Source organism: Xyrauchen texanus, chromosome 8, assembly GCF_025860055.1.
Source record: "Xyrauchen texanus isolate HMW12.3.18 chromosome 8, RBS_HiC_50CHRs, whole genome shotgun sequence".
NCBI lineage: Eukaryota > Metazoa > Chordata > Actinopteri > Cypriniformes > Catostomidae > Xyrauchen > Xyrauchen texanus.
Genome location: NC_068283.1, coordinates 43,116,191 through 43,143,267, shown reverse-complemented (window position 1 = coordinate 43,143,267; position 27,077 = coordinate 43,116,191). Strand labels below are relative to the sequence as shown.

Sequence of the window (27,077 nt, the reverse complement as noted above, 5' to 3'; positions counted from 1 at the left end):
ACTATATAGATATTTAAAAAGTTAATTTTTTTTTAATTTTGTTTATTAGGACTGAAGAGTAATGCTGTATGTGATATTTAGAATTGTTTGATCAAGCTTTTCATGTTAACAGACATTATTAGAAGATGGATCGATTCTTCAAGTATTGATGTGCAACTTGCTGTTTTTACTGTATTGTTTTTTTCAGGTAGGTGAATCAGAATATTCCAACACAACAATCATATTTATTTTCATGGTGACACATGCACAAAACTACTTGCTACAGTTGTTGGTCTATGTTCACACATAATATGTGTGCTGTCTCTAATCATCCAGATTTTGTGCAATATTTAAATACAAAAAGTTGATTTTGTCTTGTAACAGTTCTATTTAAACGCACCTGGACAACAATTCTGCAATACACAGAAGCTGATAAAGCCATGATAACAGTCCTGTATGTTTTAATGATTCTGATGTGTCTCAGTAAAGTCATTAAAGGTAAGAAATTATGATTATTTTTAGAGTGGCAGCATTTGTTCTAGAGATGCATTATTGTTCAAGCCATGACAATTACATTTATCAATGTTGTCCTCCTCTTTTCTGATGTGTTAAATTCATAATTGTTTGATTTATTCTAAAGCAGATATAAGCCTTTTAAGTATTTGGATTTGTCTTTGATTCTGAATTTCTAACACAGGATTAACTAACATTGTTGTGAAGAAAAGGTCATGCAATGAACAGACAAGTGAGCTGGATAAACTATTTAATACGTGGTTGGGAGCTTGTAAGCTGTCGTGTTCTCCCTTTACTTCAATTTACCCTTCTGTTTTACAGTTTTGGAACTGCTAAAAAGGTAAATCACACCAGTGATGCAACTTCATTAAGATGCAGTGTTTATTTGCTCCCTGGATTTGATTTTAAGGGTTTTTTTACCTCTATGGGGGCATATTTTGTTCAAACTGTATAAAAAAGACACACAACATTTACATTTACACACAACGTGCCATATATTTAAGTCAGTACTTCAGTTAAATCAGCTAATTGAAATGAATTTTTAATCTGAACATTTATGGAATTGATATTACTTTCAAAATCATGATATAATGAAATTAAATCAACATCAAAAATAGAAGTAGCTGTAAATAATTCTATATATATTTCTTAAGTTGTCATAACACAATATAATCACTTTGTGATTATGTATTAAGAATCAAGTTAATATATTTATTGTTTACTACTTGATGAAATTGTTAATACTGTATATCTGGCAGGAAATACATAAATTATATATTTATGTATTTTTCTCTCTTAGCATTTTTTATTACTGGACTTATGCCATTGATAGTGATGGTGTCAGATCAGGAATGGTACCTAACATGCTTACACTTCTGTAAGTATTTGATGATTCTTCTCAGTTTATCTTAGATAGTTATTATTTCTTTGTAATTTAAATACTTTAATTTAATAGACTCATACTTTAAAGTCAGGACAACCAGTTGGTATTATTTGTGTGCATCGCAAGATAATTATAATAAATATATGCTAACAACCAAACAGCCAAAACTGTTGAAACCTTCAAACAACCAACAGAAGTTTCACTTCTGCTCATCAAATCATTTTACTGTTTTGTCATCACATGTTAGATGTCTTGATATTTTTCCCTCATTTTTATTTAAATGTTAGTTCATCCTAGTTCATTTCTGTTAATGATGGATTATCTGTAACAGATGTCAATCTTTTTTCAGGTTCAGATTGGCTTGGGCAAACATTACGGTTAATAATCATGTTAATCACGAATGCAGCTATTTTTGTCATGATCTTTTTTTACTTTAAAACACTGGAAAATGAAAAAGGTATGATTATATTTGTATAATGAGGTCTCACATTTTTCTAAATGTAATATTTCTTGGTATAAGGTGCTTCTAAAAAACTCTGATATTTTTAAATGTGCTGTGTGGGACTTTTTCACTTATCAACACAAAGTAATAAGTATTATATAACCCCAGAAACAAAAGCATAGACATGATAAAATTACAATTTACACAAGGTTTATTTCATATTTCTTCTGCTCCAAACTTACTTCAAACGTACTTCTCTGTGTGCTCGTATGAATGTAACACATTCACTAACACTTTGTGTAGTTCTTGGATGTGGCAGATATCTCTCCACTTCTAACGGTCATAGATGCTGCCTCGTGTGTCTGGGACGTGATCACAACGAGGCAGCGTTTGTTGATGGCTCTTGTTCTCACTGCAAGAACTTGATCATGGCAACGTTGCGGTCACAGATTTCCTTTTTGAAAGGAAACACCACTCCAGCCACCCTCCGCATCGCGCCTTCGTCCCACAGGATTGAGGCCAATGCGGCTGGCGATAGAGGCTATTTGGGGAGTTGAGCGGGCACGGTTTCGCTGGGTAAATTCCCACGAACCACCTGCCCCCCGGCATGCTCGTTTGCTTCCATCTGGGCCAGATGTGAGACTGGCTCATGCCACTGCATCACAGAGCGTCGCCGTCTGACGCGGAGGACTCGATTGGGCTGCCACCTTCGGGTCTGCCTGCCCAGTCTGAGGCTGATGCACAGATGTCAATATACATGACCGGGCCGCCATGAGTGTGGGGCTGGACTGGAAACCTCTGTCCTCCCCTCAGCCCTCATGGCTAGATAATTGGTTCCTTGGGTCAGGGTGCTGCTCATCGACATCTGTTGCTGAACCTGGTCGAGATGCAGGATACCAACAAAGCCCACTTTCTCAATGCCCCCGTCTCCCAGTTCGGCCTATTTGGCGACAACATCAGTGACAACAGTTTTCGGCGGTGAAGAAGCAGACGGAGGCGATTCAGCACATCATGCCTCGGCGCCACTCCAACTCAAGCCGAGCCCCGTCTGCTCGCCGAGGGCATCCCCCTGCGGCTGCAAGACAACAGGCAACCCCGCCTTAACCTGGGCCCAGCTCTCAACCCCCGCGTAGAGCGCCCCGCTCCCAAGCGGTCACTTACTGGGGTACACACAAGCCGTTATCACGGCGGCCCGGCACCAAACACTTACAGTCATAGCACCTTGGATGCGGACACTTGGACGGGTATTACATACAGACCCCCGACCGACATAAAAATACGTGAAGTATCGGCATGTTTTTTGGACAATTTTTACACATTTTTTACCTTAAACATTACATTACCTGCTGAGAATATACGCCGATGCAAGTGATAACACTGGAGACTGGAAATGTAAAACAGTCGTATCGTGAAACACTTCTGCATTCAGGAAAATGTAGATTACAAGAGTACTTGCCAAATAAACAAATAAGTGGACATGAAACGATTGATTTGTGTTGAAATTATATAATTAGCTTACTTGTAGAGATCGCACAGTGATCCGTGAAGCAGGAGATACAGCTGGCAGAACCCAGATGAGTGGTCTGATATGTGGATGTGTGGTTGTTTCACAGTAATATCTGACCACTGGATGGTGCAACTGAATATTCCAGGGAGTCGTTTAATGTCTGTCTTATGTCGTGTCATTCTTGTCTTAATTTTTGGTTTAAATATCTAAACATAAAACAAGAAACAATTACTAAAAACACTTTACAATAAGGTTCCTTTCCTTAAGTAAGGGATAATGTACAGTCAGTCCGGTGTTATAACATGAACAGGCAGGGTGGTCATGACCTTGGATCACCCTGAAGGGGTTCACATTTACATTACGTTTACATTTATGCATTATCCAAAGCGACTTACAGTGCACTTATTACAGGGACAATCCCCCCGCAGCAACCTGGAGTTAAGTGCCTTGCTCAAGGGCCCAACAGTGGCATCTTGGTGGTGCTGGGGCTTGAACCCCCGACCTTCTGGTCAGTAAGCCTGAACCTCAACCACTGAGCCACCACTGCCCCGGTTTATTTTGCGATAACAACTGGCTAACTGTACATTATCCCACTGATTATATGGCTACTAACCAAATAAATAAATACACGGACATATAATATTGATTTTCGTTGTAAAATGTGATTTGAGTTGTGTATGTATTTTGAGAAGAATTGTGCAATAACAACTGGCTTACTGTACATTATACCTTCCATATCAAATGAAACTTTATTGTAATGTGGTAAAAGGAATTGTTTCTTGTTTTATGGATGTTTAGATATGTAAACAAAAAATGTAAGAGTAAGAAATTCATATTTTGCTGTAGAGGGAACAAAGGAATGTGAGGCATATGAGGAATGTGAAAGGACCTAACAATTGGGAGAAACATTCCATGATGTAATAAGATAAACATTTTAGCACCTTTAGCACAAGGTTTTATCAGTTTTTTCAAATGTAAAGCCAAAAACGTCAATGTCAATTATAACTAAAGAACTCATCCAGGCAGATTGTTAAATAAATAATAATTGAATGGGAGGGTATTTGCTTTTACACAGACACTGCATCAAGTATACATTGCATTCTATTTACATTTGAACATATTTACATCAATTAAACTGTGCATTTTGAATGGACATGTTAATAAAGATGTGTTTTTTTCTTCACAGATCGGTTTTCATTTGTCTGCATGACAGGACATATCCAATTGTTGTGGATGATACGATTTTCATTTGATTATCTCGGTACAGATGTTCCAGCTTGATCATTTTCTCTTTAAGATTTTTTTGCCACATTTTATTGCCTTGGTCAAATGAGCACATGATCTCTCACTCTGTTTGATCCCTTCCCCCACCTCTGAATGGTTGTGATCACAATCTAATATCTGCATTGCTGTAATGCCTTAAATGTTTCTGTGGAAGCAGATCTTTTTTTACAAAACAATTTGTGAGGGTATAATCTGTGTTTATTTGAGGGTTTTTAAAACATTATATGAAATTACTCCCACTTTACTATTTTATTATCCCATTCCCAAATTGAAGACATTACATTATAAAAGAGGAACCTACCTACAGTATATACTTTTTGCTATAAAATCTTTATTCAGGCTCATTGGTGTATGACAAATAAATAAAAATGTATCACAACATACAACATTTAAAAAACAACATACAGGTATGACTGACAATGTTTAAAGATTGGATATGAAAAGAAAAGGAAATGCATTTAGGGAGATTACTAAAAAGTAGTTCCCCTTCTGTCACTCACTCAACGTTGTGTCGATGTAGTGACACTTGGGGTCGCGCTTGAGAGCCCGAACACCTCTCATATTTTGAGAAAAGGCCAATGAGAATTTGCGAGTGGAATTTGCATGCCACTCCACCGGACTTAAGGGTATAAAAGGGAGCTGGAATAAGGGACTCATTCAGATTTTTTTCTTCGGAGCCGAGCAGTTGTGCATCAGCAAGCTGAATACTACTGCTGTTCCATTCACCTCATAGAAACGTATGCTATTGGATATACGGCACATTCTTAACGCGCCCATTTCCCAGATTGGACTTTCCAGGGGCACCATTGAGGACCTCGCCCAACAGTTCCTGAAAAAGTCCCTGTCACCTCGTGTCTTCACAAAAGTCGCAGAGGCAGCTCTTGCCCTGTAAAGGGAAGTGGGCATCTGCATGCTCAACTACCTCGAAGACTGGCTGATTCTAGCACACACTCGAGAGAGTTGCTGTTAGACTCGGTCTCAATGATCTCGGTCTCAGCGCATGCAGCTTGTGGCGAACTGCCTGAAGTCATTCAGGCAGAGGATAGCGTTTCCACTGAAACACTTTCAGAGGCTCCTGGGGCACATGGCTTCCTCAGCGGCAGTCACGCCGCTCAGGTTGATGCATATGAGACCGCTTCAGACTCAAGTCCACACATCGCGTAAGTAAACTTTATTTATATAGTAAGTAAACTTTATTTGCACCTTTCACAGATAAAATCACAAAGTGCTTTACATGTAGCAAAATAACAATTTAAACAGTTAAGAAACATTATACAAAGCATACAACATAATAGCTAAGTCAACTGAAACCTTGACTATCAACTATCATGCCATTTTGCCACCACCAATTCAGGCCTTGGACAGACCTTGCATTTCTACGGGCAGGAGTTCCCTACAGACGTGTCGTGGTCACCACAGACACCTCCAAACTGGGCTGGGGTGTAGCCCTCCTGATTGCGCTCACTTCCATCAAGAGGGTGGGGGACCTGCAAGCTTTCTCTGTCAGCAACACTTGCCTGGAGTTCCGTCCGGCAGATTCTTATGTGATCCTGAGATCCAACCGGCCTATGTGCCCAAGGTTCCCATGTCCCCTGACTGGGCTATGTGCCCAAGGTTCTCATGACCTCCTTCAGGATTGAGGTGGTGTGCCTGCAAGCGCTGCCCCGGGAGGAGGCAGACCCAGCCCTGTCGTTGCTGTGTCTGGTGCATGCACCTACTTGTATCGCATGCAGAGCTTTAGATGCTCTGAGCAGCACTTTGTCGGCTTTGGTGGACAGCGGAAAGGGGATGCCATCTCCAAACAGGGGCTTGCCCACTGGATCGAGGATGCCATTGCATCGGCCTACCAGATCCAGGCCATGCCCGCCCCCTTGCGTGTTCGAGCACACTCTACAAGGAGTCCAGCCCTGCAGAGCAGTGGGCTGGGCAACGCCCAATATCTTTTATAGATTTTAAAATCTCCTGGTGGAGCTGGTTACGTCCCATTATGAACAGATAGAGTTTGGAAATACAGAACAGCTGGCCAGGTATATCACTTGCGTGTAGCAACTTTCCCCTCCCCTGAGGTGAAAACGGCCTGCTCCCATATTAGTTATGTCACTTCCCCCCCTCAGGGATGTGGGGAACCACATGACATCTTTTGGGGTGTTGGGGGAGGTTATGTGCAGTCTGATGCACCTGCTATTACGCACGCAGCAGCTTGCTTGCACCTGCATCGGCAGTTCACGTAACACGGTTCAGCTGTTGTGGCATTTTTCCATAGGGACCCCTAGTGTCAATACATCGATACATCATCAAGTAAGTGACAGAAGGGGAATGTCTCTGTAAGTGTCGTAACCTCCATTCCCTGATGGAGGGAACGAGACGTTGTGTCCCTCTTGCCACAACGCTGTACTTGCTGCTAAAATGGCCTGGACCTTGTCTCGGCTCCTTAGCACAAAACCTGAATGAATTCTGCATTCCAGCTCCCTTTTATACCTGTATGTCCGGGGGAGTGGCATGCAATTCACACTCACCAATTCTCATTGGCCTATTCTCAAAATATGAGAGGTGTTCGGGGCTTGCAAGAGCGACTCCAAGTGTCACTACATCGACACAATGTCTCGTTCCCTCCATCAGGGAATGGAGGTTACGACAGTAACCGAGACGTAGTCATTACTTTATTACAGGAACAAATTATCTTACTACAGCAGTACACCCATCACACTTATTTCCCAAAACCTTGTTTACCTTTAGAAATGTATAAATGAATACATTTTGCTCCATTTTATGTGTAGAATATATATATTTTGTATTTGTTCAACAAAAATATTATCTTGTGTTACAGTTTTTCCACGTAACCATATTTTATACTTGTTCGGAGCAGTTGGTCTTGTTTTAGTGAACTCTAATTGGCTGATGACAGAATTGATATTGAAAGCAGGTGAGGATTCAGTTTACTAAGAGTGAACTGTTCACAAAACCTAAAGAATTTAGATATGAGCATACAGCACTAAGACTGCACTGTTTTTAATCTCTCTAGAAAGGGAGAGAGGGATGCTTTTTTTGTTGTTGAATCAGCCATGTAAACAAAAGATGTGACATCATTTAATGATTAATGTGGTCATTACAGAAGATTTGCTTAGTCTCAAATATAGTACAAACTATTATTATTTTATTGAAGGTTGAAGGAAGTACAAAAAAAATAAAAAAGGAGAGTGCTGATTTTATTATTAGCATTGAAAGTGATCCACTGTTCCAATCAAAATGGATTTAAATACAATTGTTTTCACTGTAGTTTATTTGAATTCTTAGTGAATGGTGAACGTACAGTGGAGGACCTGAGAATGGTTGTCTTTCCCTCAGAATGCCTCTTTATCTTAATTGGCATGTCTGTAGAAATATTTACATTCTGTGAGTATAAACTGAATTTGATACTTCCTGCTTTCTTTATTAGTTTAATGACACTTGTATCATATAGGCGAATCATCGTCATGTTCAGAAAGTTAGTAAGCTTTATTTATAATTATGTGTTTGTTTATTTATCTGTCTATCTATCTCAGATTTATACTATACAATATGCTGTCATGATAATGTCACTTTCATTTTATACAGCTAACAGTAGAACGAAATGAAAGCACCGAAACTAAAAATACATCAAAGCATATTTTGTAATAACTTAAAACTTGCAAACTATTGACGAAAACTAAATGTGTCACTTGAATAAAGACGTTTCTCAGTGAGTTAAATCCATTTCTGACTGTTTGAATAACTTTTTTCTCTTCTATCATACAGCAAGGTCTGTTAACAAAGAGTAAGTTCATATATTCAAGCTAGTTTACTTGTCTTTTATAGTACATTTTTGTTTGTTTATTATTATTATTATTTTTTGTTATTAATATTTTTTTGTTGATCTCAACACAGAATGAGGCAAAGGAGAAGAAAATCTGAGAAATATAGAAATGACCAAGACTCTCAGGTCAGTATGTCATTGTAGGTTTGAAAATGACAAATAACTTACAAAAAGTGCTTTTCCTCACTTTGTCATTACAATATTTCTGAAAAGCTGCTTTGAATCGTGTCGTCAAAAGCACTATACAAATAAAAATGACTTGATTTATCTTAATCTAGTGTAATTACCATTTCAAATCTTTTCTTAAACACAGAAAACAGCAGAGCATTGTGAAATGAATCCGCTGCCAGCTTTTGACTATGGGGCCTCACAAACAGTCTGTAATATCAGAGACGGTCTCTGTTAGATGTATCTGATAGAGCTTTCTCCGTTTTGAAGTTTTCAGAATTGTTTTACACTAAAAGAAAGCAAATATTCAGATGTCTCTTTGATCATGGAAAGTTAGATTCCAGCTTTGAGTTTCTTTGCATGGTGCATATTTGGACAAATTTGTTTTGCATGGTGTCATTTCTATTATTTGTTATTGTTTTATGTTAGACATGAAACTATCTCTTCATTTAAAGTGGCATATTTCTGTTAAGCTCTTTTATGACTATCTGATAATTTCCACACACACACACGTGTGTGTGTGTGTGTGTGGTAAAGTGTGCATTCTACATACTTGCAAGATATTACCTTAGTACTTATGTTTCTTGTATATTTCTTTGTATCCATCAATATACCACCAGAATCCCAAAACCCAGCTAAAAATGTTTTAGACTATCTCAAGTCATGCTCATTACTCTTTCTATTGTTTGGGGATCTAAGGTAACTGTATGTGTCATGTAGATGCTTTAGTCTTGACTATGAGAATTAAAAAATATTTTTTATTTTATTTTTTGAGTTGTGTTAGTAGTACTCACTTGGTAGAGTAAAACTGTTGTAATGATGGAAATAAAATTAATTTAAAGTGAGGTCTTAAAGTGACAGAGATTAAACCAAATCACAGTCACAAATAGGGACATCCTTCTTTTTACCACTGGGGATTGCTGTTCCTTACTGTATGTTTCTTGTCTATTTACCTTTACCTCCCAAATATATATATATATATACAGTACTGTGAAAAAGTATTAGGCACATAAGATGTTTCACAAAAAGCATTTGTCTTAAGATGGTTATTTATATAATCAGCTTTAGTGTGTCAATAGGAAATATAAATGTTAGACTCGCAAACATTACTTTTGCAAATAGAAAAGATTAGAAAAGAAGAACAGGGAGACCTGCAACAGATGTCATGTTCCCCACAGAAACCCCCACTGAACATCGGGTCAGTCTGAGATTACATAAAGAGACAGAAGCAATTGAGACAGAATAAATAGACAGAAGAACTGTGATGAATTCTCCAAGAAGCTTGAAACATCCGATCTGCCAACTACCAATAAAAACTGTGTCCAGGTGTATCCAGGAGAATTGGGGCTGTTTTAAAGGCAAAGGCGGTCACACCAAATATTGATTTAGCTTTTTTATGTTTACTGGACTTTGTGTGACATCAAGAGATAACTTAAATATTTATTTAATTATTTTTGAAGACATTCTCCCTATGCAACACTTTTGCACTGTACTGTATACCATCTACTATTATTTTGAATTGTCTTGTATTGCTGGTTGCTTTATGGCCTTACTTACATGTAACATGGCTGTATGTAACATGACATGTTGGTGAGGCTTGATTTTGTGTTCTAAACATTATCTTGTGTGTCATATCATTGCATGTATCATACTGTATTCATGTTATTGCATGAAGATCTGCTGGATATTATAAAGCTGAAGATCAGATAATTATGCCTTCAGATTGAATTGCTAAAGCACTGTATATGTCTGGCAGAGGATGATATTTTATTGTTATCGTTAAATGATTCAGCAATGAATGCATATCTATTTTATATTTTTAGGAAATAAAAAGTTTGAAAAAATTTGAAAGTTTAACTCTTTATGCTTTTCTTTATGTGTACACATTAACATTATTATGACAGATCAAATCTGTGACCACTCTGCTATCTCTGAGGTACATTGAGTTCATTGGGCTTCCTCTTTATGAGTAAGAATACACTTGGGAGTTACACTTAACACGTAACCTCCCTAACACTGTTATGAGCGTCGAACTGTGAAATTTGTCAACCGACTTGAGAGTTTAATACTTAATATGAAGAAATCTGGGCCAATAATTCACTGTTATTTTATATTTTGCACTTAATAATGTAGCTGACTATGTCAAGCTAATTTTTCAGTTTTTGTTTTCCACAGCATTTGAGAGTCTAAAGAACATGGCAAGTGAACCCTAAATAGTATATAGTGTGCTGATTTATAGCATTTGCAATTGTCCTATCAATAAAGGTCACTATTCATTTATTACTCCACTATCAGAAAGTCACTGGGCAAAAATGTTATCTATGGAAGAGTGGTGAGGTGAAAACATCTCAGTAACTGTCATAACCTCCATTCCCAAATGGAGGGAATGAGACGTTGTGTCGATGTAGTGACACTAGGGGTCACTCTTGGGAGCCCGAGACACCTCTGATCTTTGATAAAAGGCCAATGGGAATTGACGAGTGGTATTTGCATGCCACTTCCCCGAACATATGTATATAAAGGGAGCTGGCGTGCAAACTGCTCATTCAGGTTTTGTGCTGAGTAGCCGAGAGAAGGTCCCGGCCATTTCAGTGGGTAGTCCAGCATTGTGGCAGGAGGAACTCAACGTCTCGTTCCCTCCATCAGGGAACAGAGGTTCTGAAAATAACCAGGACATTCCCTATCTCTCACTCACTCGACGTTGTGACACCTAGGGGTCCCTATACTAAACGGCACATCTAGCTGAACTGTGTTATGTGTACTGGTGGTGCGAGACTGGCAGACTACTGTGTGCCTCGTAGCTAGTGCACCAGGCTGACACATAACCTCCCTAATGCTGTTATGTCGAACTGTGAAATTTGTCAACCGTCTGGGTCCACCAGTGTCTATGTCGGGGGTGGTGTCACTTCCAAAGGGAAAACACAGCAGAGACCATACCCCGCCCAGAGAGAGTGTGGGGGGTATTTTTTGAGTGAAAATACATCACATGGTCTTGCCTTGTCAGAAGTATGTCATGTGGAGAAGTCCCATGGTAGGTCCTACCCAATGGGGGAGGAGTTTCTACAAACATGTTGACTGGGGCAGAGGGGCCTCTGCCCAATGAGACGCAGTTTACCAACAGGGAAATTATTTAGCGGAAGATATATGTCACATGGTGTAGGAGCTATTTTGGGTTTAGTTTAATCTGAATTGTTGTGCTATTGGAGCACTGTTATGTTTTGTTAGGTGTAGGATCCTTTATTTTGTAGGGACCTTTATTTTGACAGTTGGTGAGAATGTTTGAATATAAAGATGGCCGCCTCTCACCTTTTCAAATAGAAGGAAAAAGAACAAGGAAGCTGTTAGAACGTATTAAGCATACAGTTCTTTACATCGCTATTTAATCGCTATTGGATTGTTATTGAACCGCTATTGAATCACTATTGAACACTATTTGGACATTATTTTGATATTAAGTTGTGCCTTTTAACCACCATTCTTCAATCACCTACCAATTGTTTGTTGGATTACTGGAGTCCATGCTTTGTCTGCTACTACCAACCTACTTATCTGCTCGCTGCCTGCCTTGCTCTGCTTACCAACCTATTTACCTACCTGCTGGAATTCCATCTCATCCACTGCAAAAAGGTACAATTTAAGTTTCTCTGTTGGATAGCTTGTCAAAGAAGTTAAGCAATACGTCCCAGCTAAGAGTGGTCCGCCATCACATTTAAGTAAAGAACTTTGCAATCGTTTACGCTGCTTCACAATCAAATTGTTTGGAACCTATGGAAGCATTTGTTTGACTGTTATTGAAGTGAAAAAGATACTTTGGAGTTGACAAAGTTTTGGATCTTTTGAGAATTTACCTTTTCAAGTTCACTATTGGAGTGCATTTTGTGTTTGTTACTGGATTTGCTACTGGAGCAGACCATGATTTTGTTCATGCACATACAAGCTTAAATGAAGCCAGATGAGTATGAACTGAGTTGAAGATAACTGTGCTGTTTAATTAAAAAAAATAAAAAAAATAATACATTTTCTTTGTTGTTCTCAAAAAATCTAAAATATGGCTGATGGCAAAATTAATGAGCTTTGCGCAACGCGCAGAGGAAAACTTGGCGTATGTACACGTAAAATGAATGAATTAAAGGAATTATTAAAAGGTGGAGATATTGAAGCCGTTGACACAGGCATTGAACAGCTCCATGTGGCATTGGACGAATTTAAAGATGTGCATCAATCAGTGCAAGTGCTGCATGAGGAAGAGGAAAAGAAAAGTGACAATGATGATTGGTATCAACCAAAGATGCAAACGTTTAAAACGTTTTTGAATGAGGTAGAAATGTGGAAGAGTGCTCAAAGCTATGAACCCCAAACTGTGGTGTCTCCTCTGGACAGTATATCCATTGTGGCAGCACGTGCCAGTAAAGTAGAATCTTCACGTTCTGGTGGCAGTGTTTCCTCAAAATCTTCGTCAGTGTCTTCCGCACGCTTAATAGCTGAAGCTGAAAGGGCAGCTCTATTGCAACGTGCTGAAGGACTGAATTAAAAACAAGCCTTGGAAATGGAAAGAGTTGAACTTGAAACAGAGTTGGCTGCAGCTAGTGCAAAGGTGCAAGTGTTACAAAGCATTGATGCTGAATCTATGAACTCTAGACTTAAATCGACAGAAGTTTCAGAATTTCCAGGAGATGGCATGAATGCGTATTTGGAGAGCAAATATGACAGAATCAAGGAGCATGTTTATCCAGAACCCTCACCAGTGGAATACATCAGAATCTCTGCTCTTCCCAAAACACCATTGCAAAAGGTTTTAACACAGGATACAAGACCGCGGAGGTCACAAAGGCCTGTTCAGACCTTACAATTGAATTCGACCAGTCAAGCAGCTGCAGGTACTTCCTCTCCACATGTGCTTTTAAGCTCAGATACCAGCAACCTGGGTGCTGTTGCTGATCTTATTGCGCAGCAACAGAAAATGACTTTACTTCCAACTAAGCACATACCCATGTTTAACGGTGAACCTCTGAACTTCAGACCATTTATGCAGGCATTCGAACACTGTGTTGAGAAAAACACCAGCAATAGCCAAGACAGACTGTATTACCTTGAGCAATACACCTGTGGCCAACCTAAGGAGCTGGTCAGAAGTTGTCTTCATGTGGATGCAGATAGAGGGTATGCAGAGGCAAAACGACTATTGGAACTTCATTTCGGAGATGAATTTAAAATTACTAATGCTTATATGGATAAAGCCTTAAATTGGAATAATATCCCATCAGACAATGGAGAAGCTCTGTACAGTTATGCTCTTTTCCTCCGTGGATGCTGTAATGTAATGCGTACCTTAAGGTACATGGATGAGCTGAACCTTCCATTAAACCTGAGGCTTCTAATCTCCAAGGTGCCATACAAAGTGAAAGAAAAATGGAGATCACATGCTTTTGACATCAGGGAACGAACAGGAGCAAGAGCCGAGTTTGCCGATCTTGTCCTCTTTCTGGAAAGGCAGGCCAGGATTTTACAAGACCCAGTTTTTGGTAACCTACAAGATGGCTTCTCCACTAGAAGGTCACCAACAACAGCTGCTAACAGTAGCAAGCCAATGAGTTCCATGCAGAAGAACAGAGGGAGCAGTTTCGCCACAACAGTAGCAGTTGCGCAAAAGAACAACACAGAGAGCATAATGCAAGCATCCAATGTGCCCAAAAACAGTTCATCAAAACTCTGTCCTGCCTGTAATGGTGAGCATGAGATTGTGTTATGTCAAGAACTGATGAAGAAGTCTCACAACGCACGAGTTGAGCTGCTAAAGACTAAAGGTGTCTGCTTTGGTTGTCTTGCTAAAGGACACATGAGTTTGACCTGCAAAAATAGACAAACCTGTTCAATTTGTTCAAAATTACATCCCACTATCTTGCATATACCTCAAAATGTAACGAAAGAGCAGAGTAATGCAGGTCCTTCAGACAAAAAGGCAGTGAGCAGCGGATTGGTTTCACTGAAAGCAGAGGCACTTGATTGTAGTGATAAACATTGTACACTTGCAATAATACCAGTTCAAGTCAAACTGAACAATTCAAATCATGTAATTCAGACATACGCTTTCCTTGACCCAGGGAGTTCTGCAACATTTTGCACAGAACAACTTAGGAGGAACTTGAATGCTAATGGGAAACATCAACAAATACTTCTGCGCACTATGGGGCAAAAGAAATCTGTTAACAGCCTGGTAGTCAAGGGCCTGGAAGTGTGCAGCCTGGAAGGAAAGGAGTTCATAAAATTACCTGAAGTGTACACTCAGCAGGAAATTCCAGTCAACAGAGAACATATCCCCAGACGAGAAGATATTCGAAAATGGCCTTATCTTCAAGATGTTGATATTCCCAACATTAATGCTGGGATTGACCTTCTGATTGGGATTAATGCACCCAAATTGATGGAACCTTGGAGAATTATCAATAGCCAGGGTAATGGACCCTTTGCTGTTAAAACCCTACTAGGTTGGGTGGTGAATGGACTTCTCCATACTGAGAATGCATGCATCAACAAGCAAGGTCAGAAATATGTTCATGCACATCGGATTTCTGTTGATAGCCTGAGTGAACTTTTGATTCAGCAATACAACCATGAATTCCCAGAAAAGAGTTTTGAGGAAAAGAAACAAATGTCTGTGGAAGACCACAAATTCATGCAGATAATGGACAGCTCTGTTGAAATAGTGGCTGGACATTATCAATTGCCTTTGCCATTCAAGAAGGATAATCCTATGATGCCAAACAACCGTCACATGGCAGAGCAACGAGCATTGTCTTTAAAAAGAAAGTTTCAAAGGAATAGTGACTTTCATAATGAGTATAGGGCATTTATGAAAACGGTCCTATCATGCGGACATGCTGAACTTGTACCCCAAGACCAGTTGATGCAGGAAAATGGAAAAGTGTGGTATATTCCACACCATGGTGTGTTTCACCCAAAGAAGGGGAGCTTGCGTGTGGTATTTGACTGCTCTGCAGCTTATCAGGGTACCTCACTGAACAATGAACTCATTCAAGGTCCCAATCTTACAAACAGCTTAATTGGGGTCTTAGTCCGTTTTCGTCTTGACAACATCGCTATCATGGCTGATGTGGAGAAAATGTACTATCAAGTAAAGGTCCCATCTCATCACGTGAACTTCTTGCGCTTCCTTTGGTGGCCAAATGGGGACGTCAGTCAGCCACTGAAAGAGTACAGGATGATCGTACATCTTTTTGGCGCAACATCATCAGCTAGCTGTGCAAGTTACGCTTTAAAGAGGACAGCTGAGGATAACAAGGGGTGCTTCTCAGCTGAGGCAACTAGCACAGTTAAGAACAACTTCTATGTGGATGATTTGTTGAAAGCAGTGGACACAGAGGGCCATGCCATTAGACTTTGTAAAGAGCTGAAATTACTCTGTGCAACTGGAGGCTTTAAGTTGACCAAATGGATTAGTAACAACAGAGCTGCCTTGGTCTCCATTCCAGAGCCTGAGAGGGCCAAGGACATAAAGAATCTCGACCTTGACATAGAAGATTTGCCAGTTGAAAGAGCGCTCGGGGTGCAATGGGATGTCAAGGAAGACACTTTCACATTCCAGGTGACCATAAAGGAGCGTCCATGCACCAAACGTGGGATTCTGTCCATGGTCAGTTCTATATATGACCCACTTGGATTCCTTGCACCTCTCACCTTTCCGGCAAAACACATCTTGCAAGAGTTATGCAAGCAGAACATTGGATGGGATGAAGAATTGCCAGAGGTACACGCTCAAGCTTGGAAGCAATGGTGGCAAGATCTTCCAAGAGTAAGGGAGTTCAAGGTCAACCGATGTCTTGTACCAAACAACTTTGGAGATGTCAAAACAGCGCAGATGCACCACTTCTGTGATGCGAGTGACCTTGGGTATGGAACAGTTACCTATCTTAGGCTGACTAGCAGCAACAAGGTCCACGTCACCTTTATAATGGGAAAGGCCCGAGTTGCTCCCTTAAAACTGATGACCACACCACGAATGGAGCTCACTGCTGCAGTTTTGGCCGTACGAATGGACAAGATGCTATCTGAGGAATTGCATATGGAATTGGAAAAGTCTCTGTTTTGGACAGATAGCATGACTGTTCTAAGGTACATCCGGAATGAAAGCAGAAGATTCCTAACCTTTGTGGCAAACCGTGTTAATGTCATCAGAAGTGCGACAGATGTCTCCAAATGGAAGTATATAGGCACAAAACTCAATCCCGCTGATTACGCCTCCCGGGGACTGCATGTCAACACATTCTTGAAAAGAACAACATGGATATATGGCCCAGACTTTCTGAAGGAACCATCTCATTGCTGGCCAGAGCTTCCATCTGAACCCATTCTCCCTCAAGATGACCCTGAATTAAGAAAAGGAGTTGTCACTGTCAATGTTGCTGTGAAGGAAAGCTGTGACGCCACTACTTACCTCATGAATTATTTCTCAACTTGGATGAAGCTCAAGAAAGCTGTGGCATGGTTCCTGAGGTTCAAGTCTGTTCTGTTGAAATTACTTAAGAATAGCAAGAAAGATCTGAACAGACATATCATGACCACAAGAAAAGGAAAACATGAAAAGACAGGTCCATATGTTCTGTCAATCAGTGATCTAGAGGATGCTGAAGTCGCAATCTTAAAGTTTTGCCAAAGGAAGGGATTCCCACAAGAAATAGCCTGTTTGCAGAAAGGCATGCAAAATGTAAACAGAAACAGCTCCATCTACAGGTTAGATCCTCTTCTGGTCAATGGCATCTTAAGGGTTGGTGGGCGTCTGAGTAAAATGGCAATGCCCACTGAGCAGAAACACCCTGCTCTTCTCCCTAAGGACCATCACGTTTCCAAACTCTTACTACAGCACATCCATCAAGAAGTTGGACACAGTGGAAGAAATTTCATGCTCTCCAAACTCAGACAAAGATATTGGATTCCTTGCGCCAACACTCTGGCCAGAAAGGTAGTTTATGAATGCACCAGGTGCAGAAGAGTCAAGTTGAGTACAGGTGAACAAAAAATGGCAGACTTGCCAGTTGACAGGTTGACCCCTGACCTTCCACCCTTCACGCATGTAGGGGTTGATTATTTTGGGCCATTAGAGGTAAAACGAGGCCGTAGCATTGTAAAACGGTACGGCGTGATCTTCACATGTCTTACCAGTCGTGCAATACACTTGGAGGTTGCACATTCACTTGATACTGACTCTTGCATTCATGCATTCAGACGTTTCATTGCCAGAAGAGGACCAGTGTCAGAGTTACGGTCAGATAATGGAACAAACTTTGTTGCAACTGAAAAGGAACTAAAAGAGTCATTGAAATCTTGGAACATGCAACAAATTGAAAAAAGTCTGCTCCAAAAGGGGGTAAAATGGACATTTAACCCTCCCCATGGTGCCCATTATGGAGGGATATGGGAGAGGTTGATTCGCATGGTCAAAACGACGTTACGGTCAGTCACCAGCCAGCAGTATCTGGATGATGAAGGCCTTCAGACAGTAATGTGTGAGGTTGAGGCCATTCTCAATAGCCGTCCACTCACGACTGTTTCTGATAACCCAAATGACTTGGAGCCATTAACGCCTAATCATATACTGCAACTTAAGGTGCAGCCCGTTCTACCTCCAGGTTTGTTTGAGAAAGAAGATCTTTACACCAGGCATCGTTGGAGACAGGTCCAGTACATTGCCGACCTATTTTGGAAACGCTGGGTCCGAGAGTACCTCCCTCTTCTGCAAACACGGCAAAAATGGTCTCGTGTCAGACGCAACTTCTGTCCAGGAGACATCGTGCTAGTAGCCGATAGCACGGCGCCAAGAGGATCATGGATGCTGGCTAGAATCACTGAAGCCTTCCCTGACTCCAAAGGATTGGTCCGCAGCGTACGGCTTCAAACTAAAACAAGCCAGCTTGAAAGACCTATCAGTAAGAGCTGCTTGCTAGTAGAAGGCCAACACTCTAAAGATGAGTGAGACTTGAATGAACTTGCGCACGTGCATACACTGTCATACAGATGCATACACTGAATCTTTGCACACATTTAGTCTTGTGAATAATGCATAGTGAGTTTAAGGAAATAATATATAGCTCCTTGGAAAATTAAATTTAGTTAATTATAGCTTGCCTTCTGCATGGCTATAAGGGGCCGGCTATGTAGGAGCTATTTTGGGTTTAGTTTAATCTGAATTGTTGTGCTATTGGAGCACTGTTATGTTTTGTTAGGTGTAGGATCCTTTATTTTGTAGGGACCTTTATTTTGACAGTTGGTGAGAATGTTTGAATATAAAGATGGCCGCCTCTCACCTTTTCAAATAGAAGGAAAAAGAACAAGGAAGCTGTTAGAACGTATTAAGCATACAGTTCTTTACATCGCTATTTAATCGCTATTGGATTGTTATTGAACCGCTATTGAATCACTATTGAACACTATTTGGACATTATTTTGATATTAAGTTGTGCCTTTTAACCACCATTCTTCAATCACCTACCAATTGTTTGTTGGATTACTGGAGTCCATGCTTTGTCTGCTACTACCAACCTACTTATCTGCTCGCTGCCTGCCTTGCTCTGCTTACCAACCTATTTACCTACCTGCTGGAATTCCATCTCATCCACTGCAAAAAGGTACAATTTAAGTTTCTCTGTTGGATAGCTTGTCAAAGAAGTTAAGCAATACGTCCCAGCTAAGAGTGGTCCGCCATCACACATGGGGTCACCTATGGGAAACCAGCACATGCGGAGCACCTACCTCAGTACAAGGCTTAGTAGCACATGTACTGATCCGGCAGCAAGTTTCCCCACAAACTCGTCTGCCACAGGGCTAGGAGGAAGTCATCCAGGGAACACATTTTGTAAACACTATTGGGAGTCAACAGCTCAGGTGAGGTGAAAGGCGCTATGCGCAAGCGATACACCCGGCCAACTGTCCCGGACTTACATGTTCGTTCCTGTCAAGACACAGGACGAAACCGGCTCAACCCGGAGACTGTAGAACCTTGCAAAGGTGTTGGGTGTTGCCCAGCCTGCTGCTCTGCAAATGTCTGTTAGAGAGGTGCCACTGGCCAAGGCCCAGGAGGCCGCCACACACCACTGTCCACCAAAGCAGACAAAGAACTGCTCAGAGACTTTAAAGCTCTGCGTGCAATCCAAATAGATGCGTAAAGCATGCACCAGACACAGCAACATCAAGGCTGGGTCTGCCTCCTCCTGAACAGCGGTGAAACACTTTCTTATGATGTGTTACATTCATATAAGCAGACAGAGAAGTATGTTTGAAGTAAGTTTGGAGCAGAAGAAATAGAAATAAGCCTTGTGTAAATTGTCAGCTTTACGCTAAGCTAAAATGCTATTTCTAGCCAATTTACATGCACATGTTACCAGACACGATCATATTTTTTATCAAGAAAATCCACGTTGGATCATAATAACTTTTTTCTAGTAAGAACTTTGATATTAGAGCAAAAATCAAAGATCTCAAAATTCTGGTCTTTACATTTTGGCTGGCAAGTGCAACTTGTTATCTGGTTATTTGCAGAGTATTTGACATACCCCATTTGACAGTGCACATGATTGTTCACAGAGTCATAAAAAGATCCTTGAGATCAAACAGAGTAATCCGCTTCCCATCTCTGCAGGAGCTTGAGGAAATCGGCACTAGCTTTGCAAACCTGGCTGGTAGTCCTGTCTTTGGTGCAGCTGCTGGTAGCATTGATGGCTGTCACATTAGAAACAAGCCACCGTCTGCTGATTCTATATTCTACTTAAACAGAAAGTTGTTTTATTCCATCCAGCTTCAAGCACTTTGTATCCACCAAGGAAAATACCTGGACATTTTTGTGGATTATCCCGGATCTGTCCATATCTTTGTTTGAATTCTGTGGAAGAAAGTCATAAGATGACATAAGGGTGAGGAAATTATGAGAGAATTTCTAAAGATGATCATTGTTGGGTACTAACTATTTCTGTAATTCAATGGATGATAGTGAGCATCCTACTATAGTCAAAAATGTATATTTCCAATAAAAACACTAAGCAGAATAAAATAACTTGTCTTAAGGCAAATGTTTTTGTAAAGTGCCTAATGTGCCTAAGACTTTTGAACAGCACTGAATAAAAATGCTGAATAAACAGCAGTTCTCAAAGTTTTCATACCCTTGTAGAATCTTTAAGAGTTTTCCTTTAAAATGAGCACTTTAAGCATAAATGATTCTTTGTAGCCTTTTGTAATAGTTGAGTATGAGCACCTCAATTGTCCTAAGTGGCAAGGCGGGATCAGCCACCATAGTTGAGAGATCACACGCAAAGTGCTATGCACTTAACCATATCGTCATGGTTACTGTTGTAACCTCCATTCCCTGAGGGAGGGAACGAGACGTAGTGTTGAATGAAGTAACACAAGTGGTCTTTCTCTGAACTTGAGAAAAGGACAATGTAAAATTGGCAGACAGAATTTGCATGCCTCGTCACGGACATACGGGTATAAAGGAGCGGGCTGAGCAACTGTCAGTCAGGTTCTTGCACTGAGGAGCCAAGAATAAGGTATTGGTGCATTACAGTGAAAGGAATAGTGACATGGCAAGGGGGACACAACGTCTCATTCCCTCCCTCAGGGAATGGAGGTTACAAGAGTAACCATGAAGTTCCCTTTCTGTCACTCACTCGACGTTGTGTTGAATGTAGTGACACAAAGTGTCCCATTAAAAAACACCATGCACTAAACCATGTTACATGAAATGCTGAGACAGGTGCAAGCAGGCTGTTGAGTGCTAGAAGCAGCTGTGTCAGCCGCACGTAACCCTCCCCAAGGCCCCCAATAGAATTTTCATATACAGCTCTAGGTTCCCAGTACCTGTACGGGAATAAGCGACATGACATCGCATGGGAGCAAGCTGGCCAGCCTCTTCTCTCTCTATGTTTCTCATCATAGAGTTTTAAAGCGGCTGGGGCCGCTATAAATCTTAACACTATAGATGCGTCAGGGAAGGTGTCCTTTTCCATTCCTATTCTTCCAGGGGGAAAAGGCTCTGCAGAGACCACAACCTGCACAGACTGGGGGGAGGTAACTTGTGACCAATACACACACGGGTTGTCAAGCCACATGTGGTAATGGTGCGGTGGTAGATCCTACCAGGGAGGGAGGAGTACTACAGACACGGCGACCGGGGGGCAGGGGGCAGGGGGGTCCGCTAAGTAGGGGGACCGTACAGTGGAAAATACATCACAGGGAGTTGCCTGAGCCAGGAACTATGCCTGTGGAGCCCAAGCCCAGCACGGAGCCCTTGACTCGTGGTGGGTCTAGCGGCGAGTTCCTCCTCTGAATTTGCAGGCCAGAGGGCTAGGGAGGAAGAACATCCAGGAAGCGAAAGCTTAGTGGATAACCTGGAAAAGAAGGTGCACTGGATCAACTTGGTGAAGGGTGCAAGGTGCAAGCAGAACACCCAGTCGGCTGTTCCATATTACCGAGATCTACTGGCTCGGACCTGACAAAACATGGGACGAGACCGACTCAACCCTGAGGTTGTAGAATCTAGCAAGGGTGTTGGGTGGTGCCCAGCCCACTGCTCTGCGGATGTCTGCTATGGAGGTGCCATGGGCCAGTGCCCACGAGGATGCTACACTTCTGTAGAGTGTGCTCGAACCCGCAAAGGGGCGGGCATAGCCTGGGTCTGATAGCCTAGAGATAACCTCTTTTTGGGGACACGACCTGATCCCTGAAGGGGGTCGCAGGAACTTTGGGCACGTAGCCCGGTCATGGTCTTAGGATGATGTGAGCACCCGCTGGACAAAAATCCAGGCAAGTGTCTCTGACAGAGAATGTTTGCAGGTCCCCAACCCTCTTGATGGAAGCGAGCGCGATCAGGAGGGCCGTCTTCAAGGAGAGGGCTTTGAGCTCGACTGAATAAAGCAGCTCAAAGGGGGGTCTCTGAAGGCCTGAGAGGACCACTGAGAGATCCCAGGAGGGGAACAGGCTTGGTCGGGAAGGGTTCAACCTCCAGGTGCCTCTAGGGAACCTGATAATCAAGTCATGCTTACCAAGGGACTTGCCGTCCGCTGCGTCGTGGTGGGCTTCGATAGCAGCAACATACATCTTCAAGGTGGAGGGGGACAGCATCAGGGGAATTTGCCAGGGAGGTGCTGTCATGAGGAGCGTGAGATCTGAGAACCAAGTCTGAGTGGGCCAGTAAGGAGCCACTAAGGTGACCTGTTCCTCGTCCTCCCTGAACTTGCACAACACCAGTGCAAGAAGGCTCACTTGGGGAAATGCGTACTTGCGCAGCCCCCGGGGCCAGCTGTGTGCCAACGCGTCTGTGCCGAGAGGGGCCTCCTTTAGGGAGTACCAGAGCGGGCAGAGGGAGTTGTGCTGGGAGGCAAAGAGGTCTATCTGTGCCTTGCCGAAGTGATCCCAGATCAGCTGGAACGCCTGGGGGTGGAGACTTCACTCTCCGCTGAGCGTAACCTGTTGCAACAGCGCGTCCGCTGTCATGTTGTGGTCGCCCGGGATGTGAGTGGCGTGCAGCGACCTGAGCCATGGCTGACTCCAAAGGAGGAGATAGTGGGCGAGTTGTGACATATGACAAGAGCGTACGCCGCCATGGCAATTTATGTACGCTACCGGCGCGATGCTGTCTTAACGGATCAAAACGTGCTTGCCGGAGTTTAGTAGGAGAAACCTACGCAGTGCCTTCGGCTTGCTCACTGGGGTAATGAATACAATTATAATTTATTTATTTATTTTTAAACACAATTCAAAATTTTATTTTATCTAATTACACAATGATGACTCATTGACATTATAGACATTACAGTTTTATCTTCTATTAATGTCTGATTTTCTGTAAAGTTGCTTTGAAACAATATGTGATGTGAAAGGCGCTATACAAATAAAATTTACTTTATTGACACGGTACGTGCCGCGGCACAATGCACATCTCAGGATTCAAATCTGTAGTTAGTGCTGAAGCGGTCTCATATGCATCAACCCGAGCGGCGCGATATGCCCTAGGAGCCTCTAGAAATGTTTGAGAGTAACCGCTGTGCCTGGCTTGGAGCGAGCGAGGCACCTGTGCACTGACTGTGCACGCTCGTTTGTGAGGCGCGATGACATTGAGACTGAGTCTAACTCCAGAATGAGAAATGAGATGCTATGAACCGGAGAGAGCTTGCTCTTCTCCCAGTTGACCTGAAGCCCCAAACGGCACGCACCTGGTCCCTGTGGGCGCATAGTCTCTCGAGAGTGTGCTAGGATGAGCCAGTTGTAGAGGTAATTGAGTATAGGCAAGGCAAGGCAAGGCAAGACAAGTTTATTTATATAGCACATTTCATACACAATGGTAATTCAAAGTGCTTTACATAGAAGAGATTAAAATAAGAATGAAAAAAAAACAAGAATATTTGAAACAGTTTAGAATATAAAATAAAATAAAATACAGTACAAACAGTCGGACACACAGTGGCACAGTGCTCATTCAGTAAATGCACAGCTAAACAGATGTGTTTTGAGTCTGGATTTGAATGTGACTACTGTAGGAGCACATCTGATCTCTTCTGGAAGCTGGTTCCAGCTGCGGCTGGCATAAAAGCTAAAAGCAGACTCTCCTTGCTTAGAGTGAACCCTTGGTATTTCTAGCTAATGTGATCCTAATGATCTGAGTGATCTGTTGGGTTTATATTCAGTGAGAATATCTGCAATATATTGAGGTCCTAGCCCATTGAGTGATTTATATACCAGTAATAATACTTTAAAATCAATCCTAAATGTAACTGGGAGCCAGTGTAAAGACCTGAGGACTGGTGTGATATGTTCATATTTTCTGGTTCTGCTCAGAATCCTGGCAGCAGCGTTCTGTATGAGCTGCAACTGTCTTATGGTCTTTTGGGAAGGCCAGTGAGGAGTCCATTACAATAATCCACCCTGCTGGTGATGAAAGCATGCACAAGTTTCTCTAGGTCTTGACTGGAAACAAAGCATCTAATTCTTGCAATATTTTTCAGATGATAGTATGCTGATTTAGTTATTGCTTTGACATGACTACTGAAACTAAGGTCTGACTCTAGAGACACACCAAGATTCCTGACTTGATTTTTAGTTGTTTGACCCCTAGGGTCAAGGTATGCATTCACCTTGAGAACTTCATCTTTGTTTCCAAACACAATGACTTCAGTTTTGTCTTTGTTTAACTGAAGAAAGTTTTGGCACATCCAACTGTTAACTTCATCAATGCACTGGCACAGGGAGTCAATGGGGCTGTAATCATTAGGTGATAGGGCTAAGTAGATCTGTGTGTCGTCTGCATAGCTGTGGTAAGCAATTTGGTTCTTTCTCATTATTTGGCTCATTGGGAGCATATACAGATTGAACAGGAGTGGCGCAAGAATTGAGCCTTGAGGGACTCCGCATGTCATGGACGTCCACTCAGACTTATGGTCTCCTATACTCACATAATAACCTCTCCCTTCTAAGTATGACCTGAACCATTTTAGGACATTCCCAGAAAGCCCCACCCAGTTTTCCAGCCTGTCAAGAAGTATGTTGTAATTAACAGTGTAAAATGCAGCACTGAGGTCGAGTAGTACCAGTACTGATAATTTGCCTGTATCAGTATTTAAGCGAATATCGTTTATTATCTTTATGAGCGCTGTCTCTGTGCTGTGATGCGATCGGAAACCAGATTGAAAATGGTACCGAAAATCACAAGGCCATACCTGATAAAAGATAACATTAGTTATTAACAGTTTACAAATATATGTAACTAGAGAGAAAAGCACAAACATACTTCAACAATTGCTAAGGCTAAAAGATAAAAATATATATATATATTTAAATGGTGTACTTGATGTACAGTATACTTCACACTATGACATATAAGCTTGTGGTTTGTGTCTACATGAACAACATGAAGAGGGCCTCGCACAGAATAAGTCCTTCTGACTATACAACTCAACTGTGTCATTCTTGCAAGTATTCCAGCAGAGTCCACTCGATCCATGGAATCCCATACTCTCGTCCATGTCACACGGTGACCCAGTGCTTGCAACCGTCCTTTCATCAGTCTATGCCCTAGGTGTGGACTTTCAGCCTTTACTGAACTGACAAGTTGTCAAGCTCCTCATCTGTGATCTTAGAGTAGGTGTCTTTTACAGAAATGCCATACTCATTCAGACGACGATTGATAGTCCTTGTTGACACACCAAGGAGCTGGGCAATAAATGGATCAGACAGCTGCATATTCACTAGTTTCTGAAGATGCTCTCTGGAAATAATAAACTTTGGAGGTCCCTTTACTCCATATTGCACTTCAAGGGTAGTTATGGGTGCACTGTTATTTTCAATATGCCTCTCCACTGTGTTTTTTAAGGTTAAGAGTTCATGAAAAAGTTCTTCTGGGACTGTAATTTGATTATACACAGAGGTGATGAAAAGAAGCTCGTGGTTGCATACAAACTGAAAGTAGTCTAAATCCAATGGTTGGCGACTCATTGCATACTACAGTTTGGAGAGCAGTCTCTCCATTATCATCTTTCCCAGTTCAACACTGATGGCATCATTGTGCCCACTGCCCTACAAAATAACAGTTTATTCAGTAAGTTGACATATGCAAAATGCAAAAAAAGGTTTGTATGATATTTTGACAAGATGTTATAGAAATTAGAGCTTAATTTGTAATATTTTTTTAATTTTTGCTATACAAATTAATTCTTGACAGCGTATTTGTTGTTTGACATCAGAGGATCCTCTCACGATTGTCAATTATCTGTTAACACTAATAATTCCTTACAAATATGTACATTATCCAAAGCTGCTAGCTAACGTTAGCAAGTATGGCTAATAAATCCACCGCTTTAACTGATCTCTAACTTCTTTATCTGAAGCAAACGCTGTTAAAACACATTTAATGCTAATTAAATAAAAGGAAACAATCAACTTTACATACCTGAGATCCACCTGCATGCTTCTGCTCGGCCATGATGTTTGATCCGTGTCTCAAGCTAATGATGTAACTTCCAGGGAGGCATCACTGAGCCCGTTGTACACGCCCCGATCCCCGGACTCCACCCCCACATCAAAACAGTGCCATAAAGTGAAACGCACAGAAAAGTGAAGCGCAAAGGCAAAACGGTATCATGAGCTCACACGTGATGGAAATGCAGACTAAAAGGAGCGTTGCAAAATAATTAGTAGACATTGCAAAGAAAAAGATTTGTGGCAAAATCATTGCTGCCTAAAAATCTGTTGCAGATGTAACCGGTCCTGCTCGCTCCGCTCCGAACAGGACTCGAACTAACGTCTCGGCCGTAGGAGGCGGGTGCTCTAACAAGGAGGCTAAAGGCTACAACCTCTAGCGTCAGTCGCTAGTGCACCTCTTGAGGTCAGGAGAGTGAGGTTTACACACTGCACAGCTATCTACCAGCTGGCCCCCGTTACACAGAGATAAAAAAGGATAAAAGTTCTTTAG

The 27,077-nt window shown here is 41.6% G+C and overlaps 2 protein-coding genes across 4 annotated transcripts in view; both read left to right on the top strand.

Annotated features, from left to right (window-relative positions):
• LOC127647776 (uncharacterized) overlaps nt 1-27,077 on the top strand; it is a 417,720-nt gene that overhangs the window by 276,354 nt on the left and 114,289 nt on the right. The gene's annotated exons all lie outside the window — the stretch shown is intronic.
• LOC127647788 (uncharacterized) lies at nt 1,300-10,360 on the top strand. The gene is made up of 8 exons (XM_052132260.1): nt 1,300-1,369; nt 1,725-1,832; nt 4,511-4,585; nt 7,436-7,531; nt 7,903-8,001; nt 8,383-8,401; nt 8,512-8,566; nt 8,754-10,360. The coding sequence occupies exons 1-8, from the start codon at nt 1,312-1,314 to the stop codon at nt 8,844-8,846; spliced, it is 603 nt and encodes a 200-aa protein (XP_051988220.1). The 5' UTR covers nt 1,300-1,311; the 3' UTR covers nt 8,847-10,360.

What these genes read in the sequence shown, in the direction of transcription:
- LOC127647788 (XM_052132260.1), top strand. Translation starts at nt 1,312, where the DNA reads ATGCCATTGATAGTGATGGTGTCAGATCAGGAATGGTACCTAACATGC. An exon ending in AACACTGGAAAATGAAAAAG is followed by an intron (nt 1,833 to 4,510) that starts GTATGATTATAT and finishes TTTTCTTCACAG; the next exon opens with ATCGGTTTTCATTTGTCTGC. An exon ending in ATTTTCATTTGATTATCTCG is followed by an intron (nt 4,586 to 7,435) that starts GTACAGATGTTC and finishes CTTGTGTTACAG; the next exon opens with TTTTTCCACGTAACCATATT.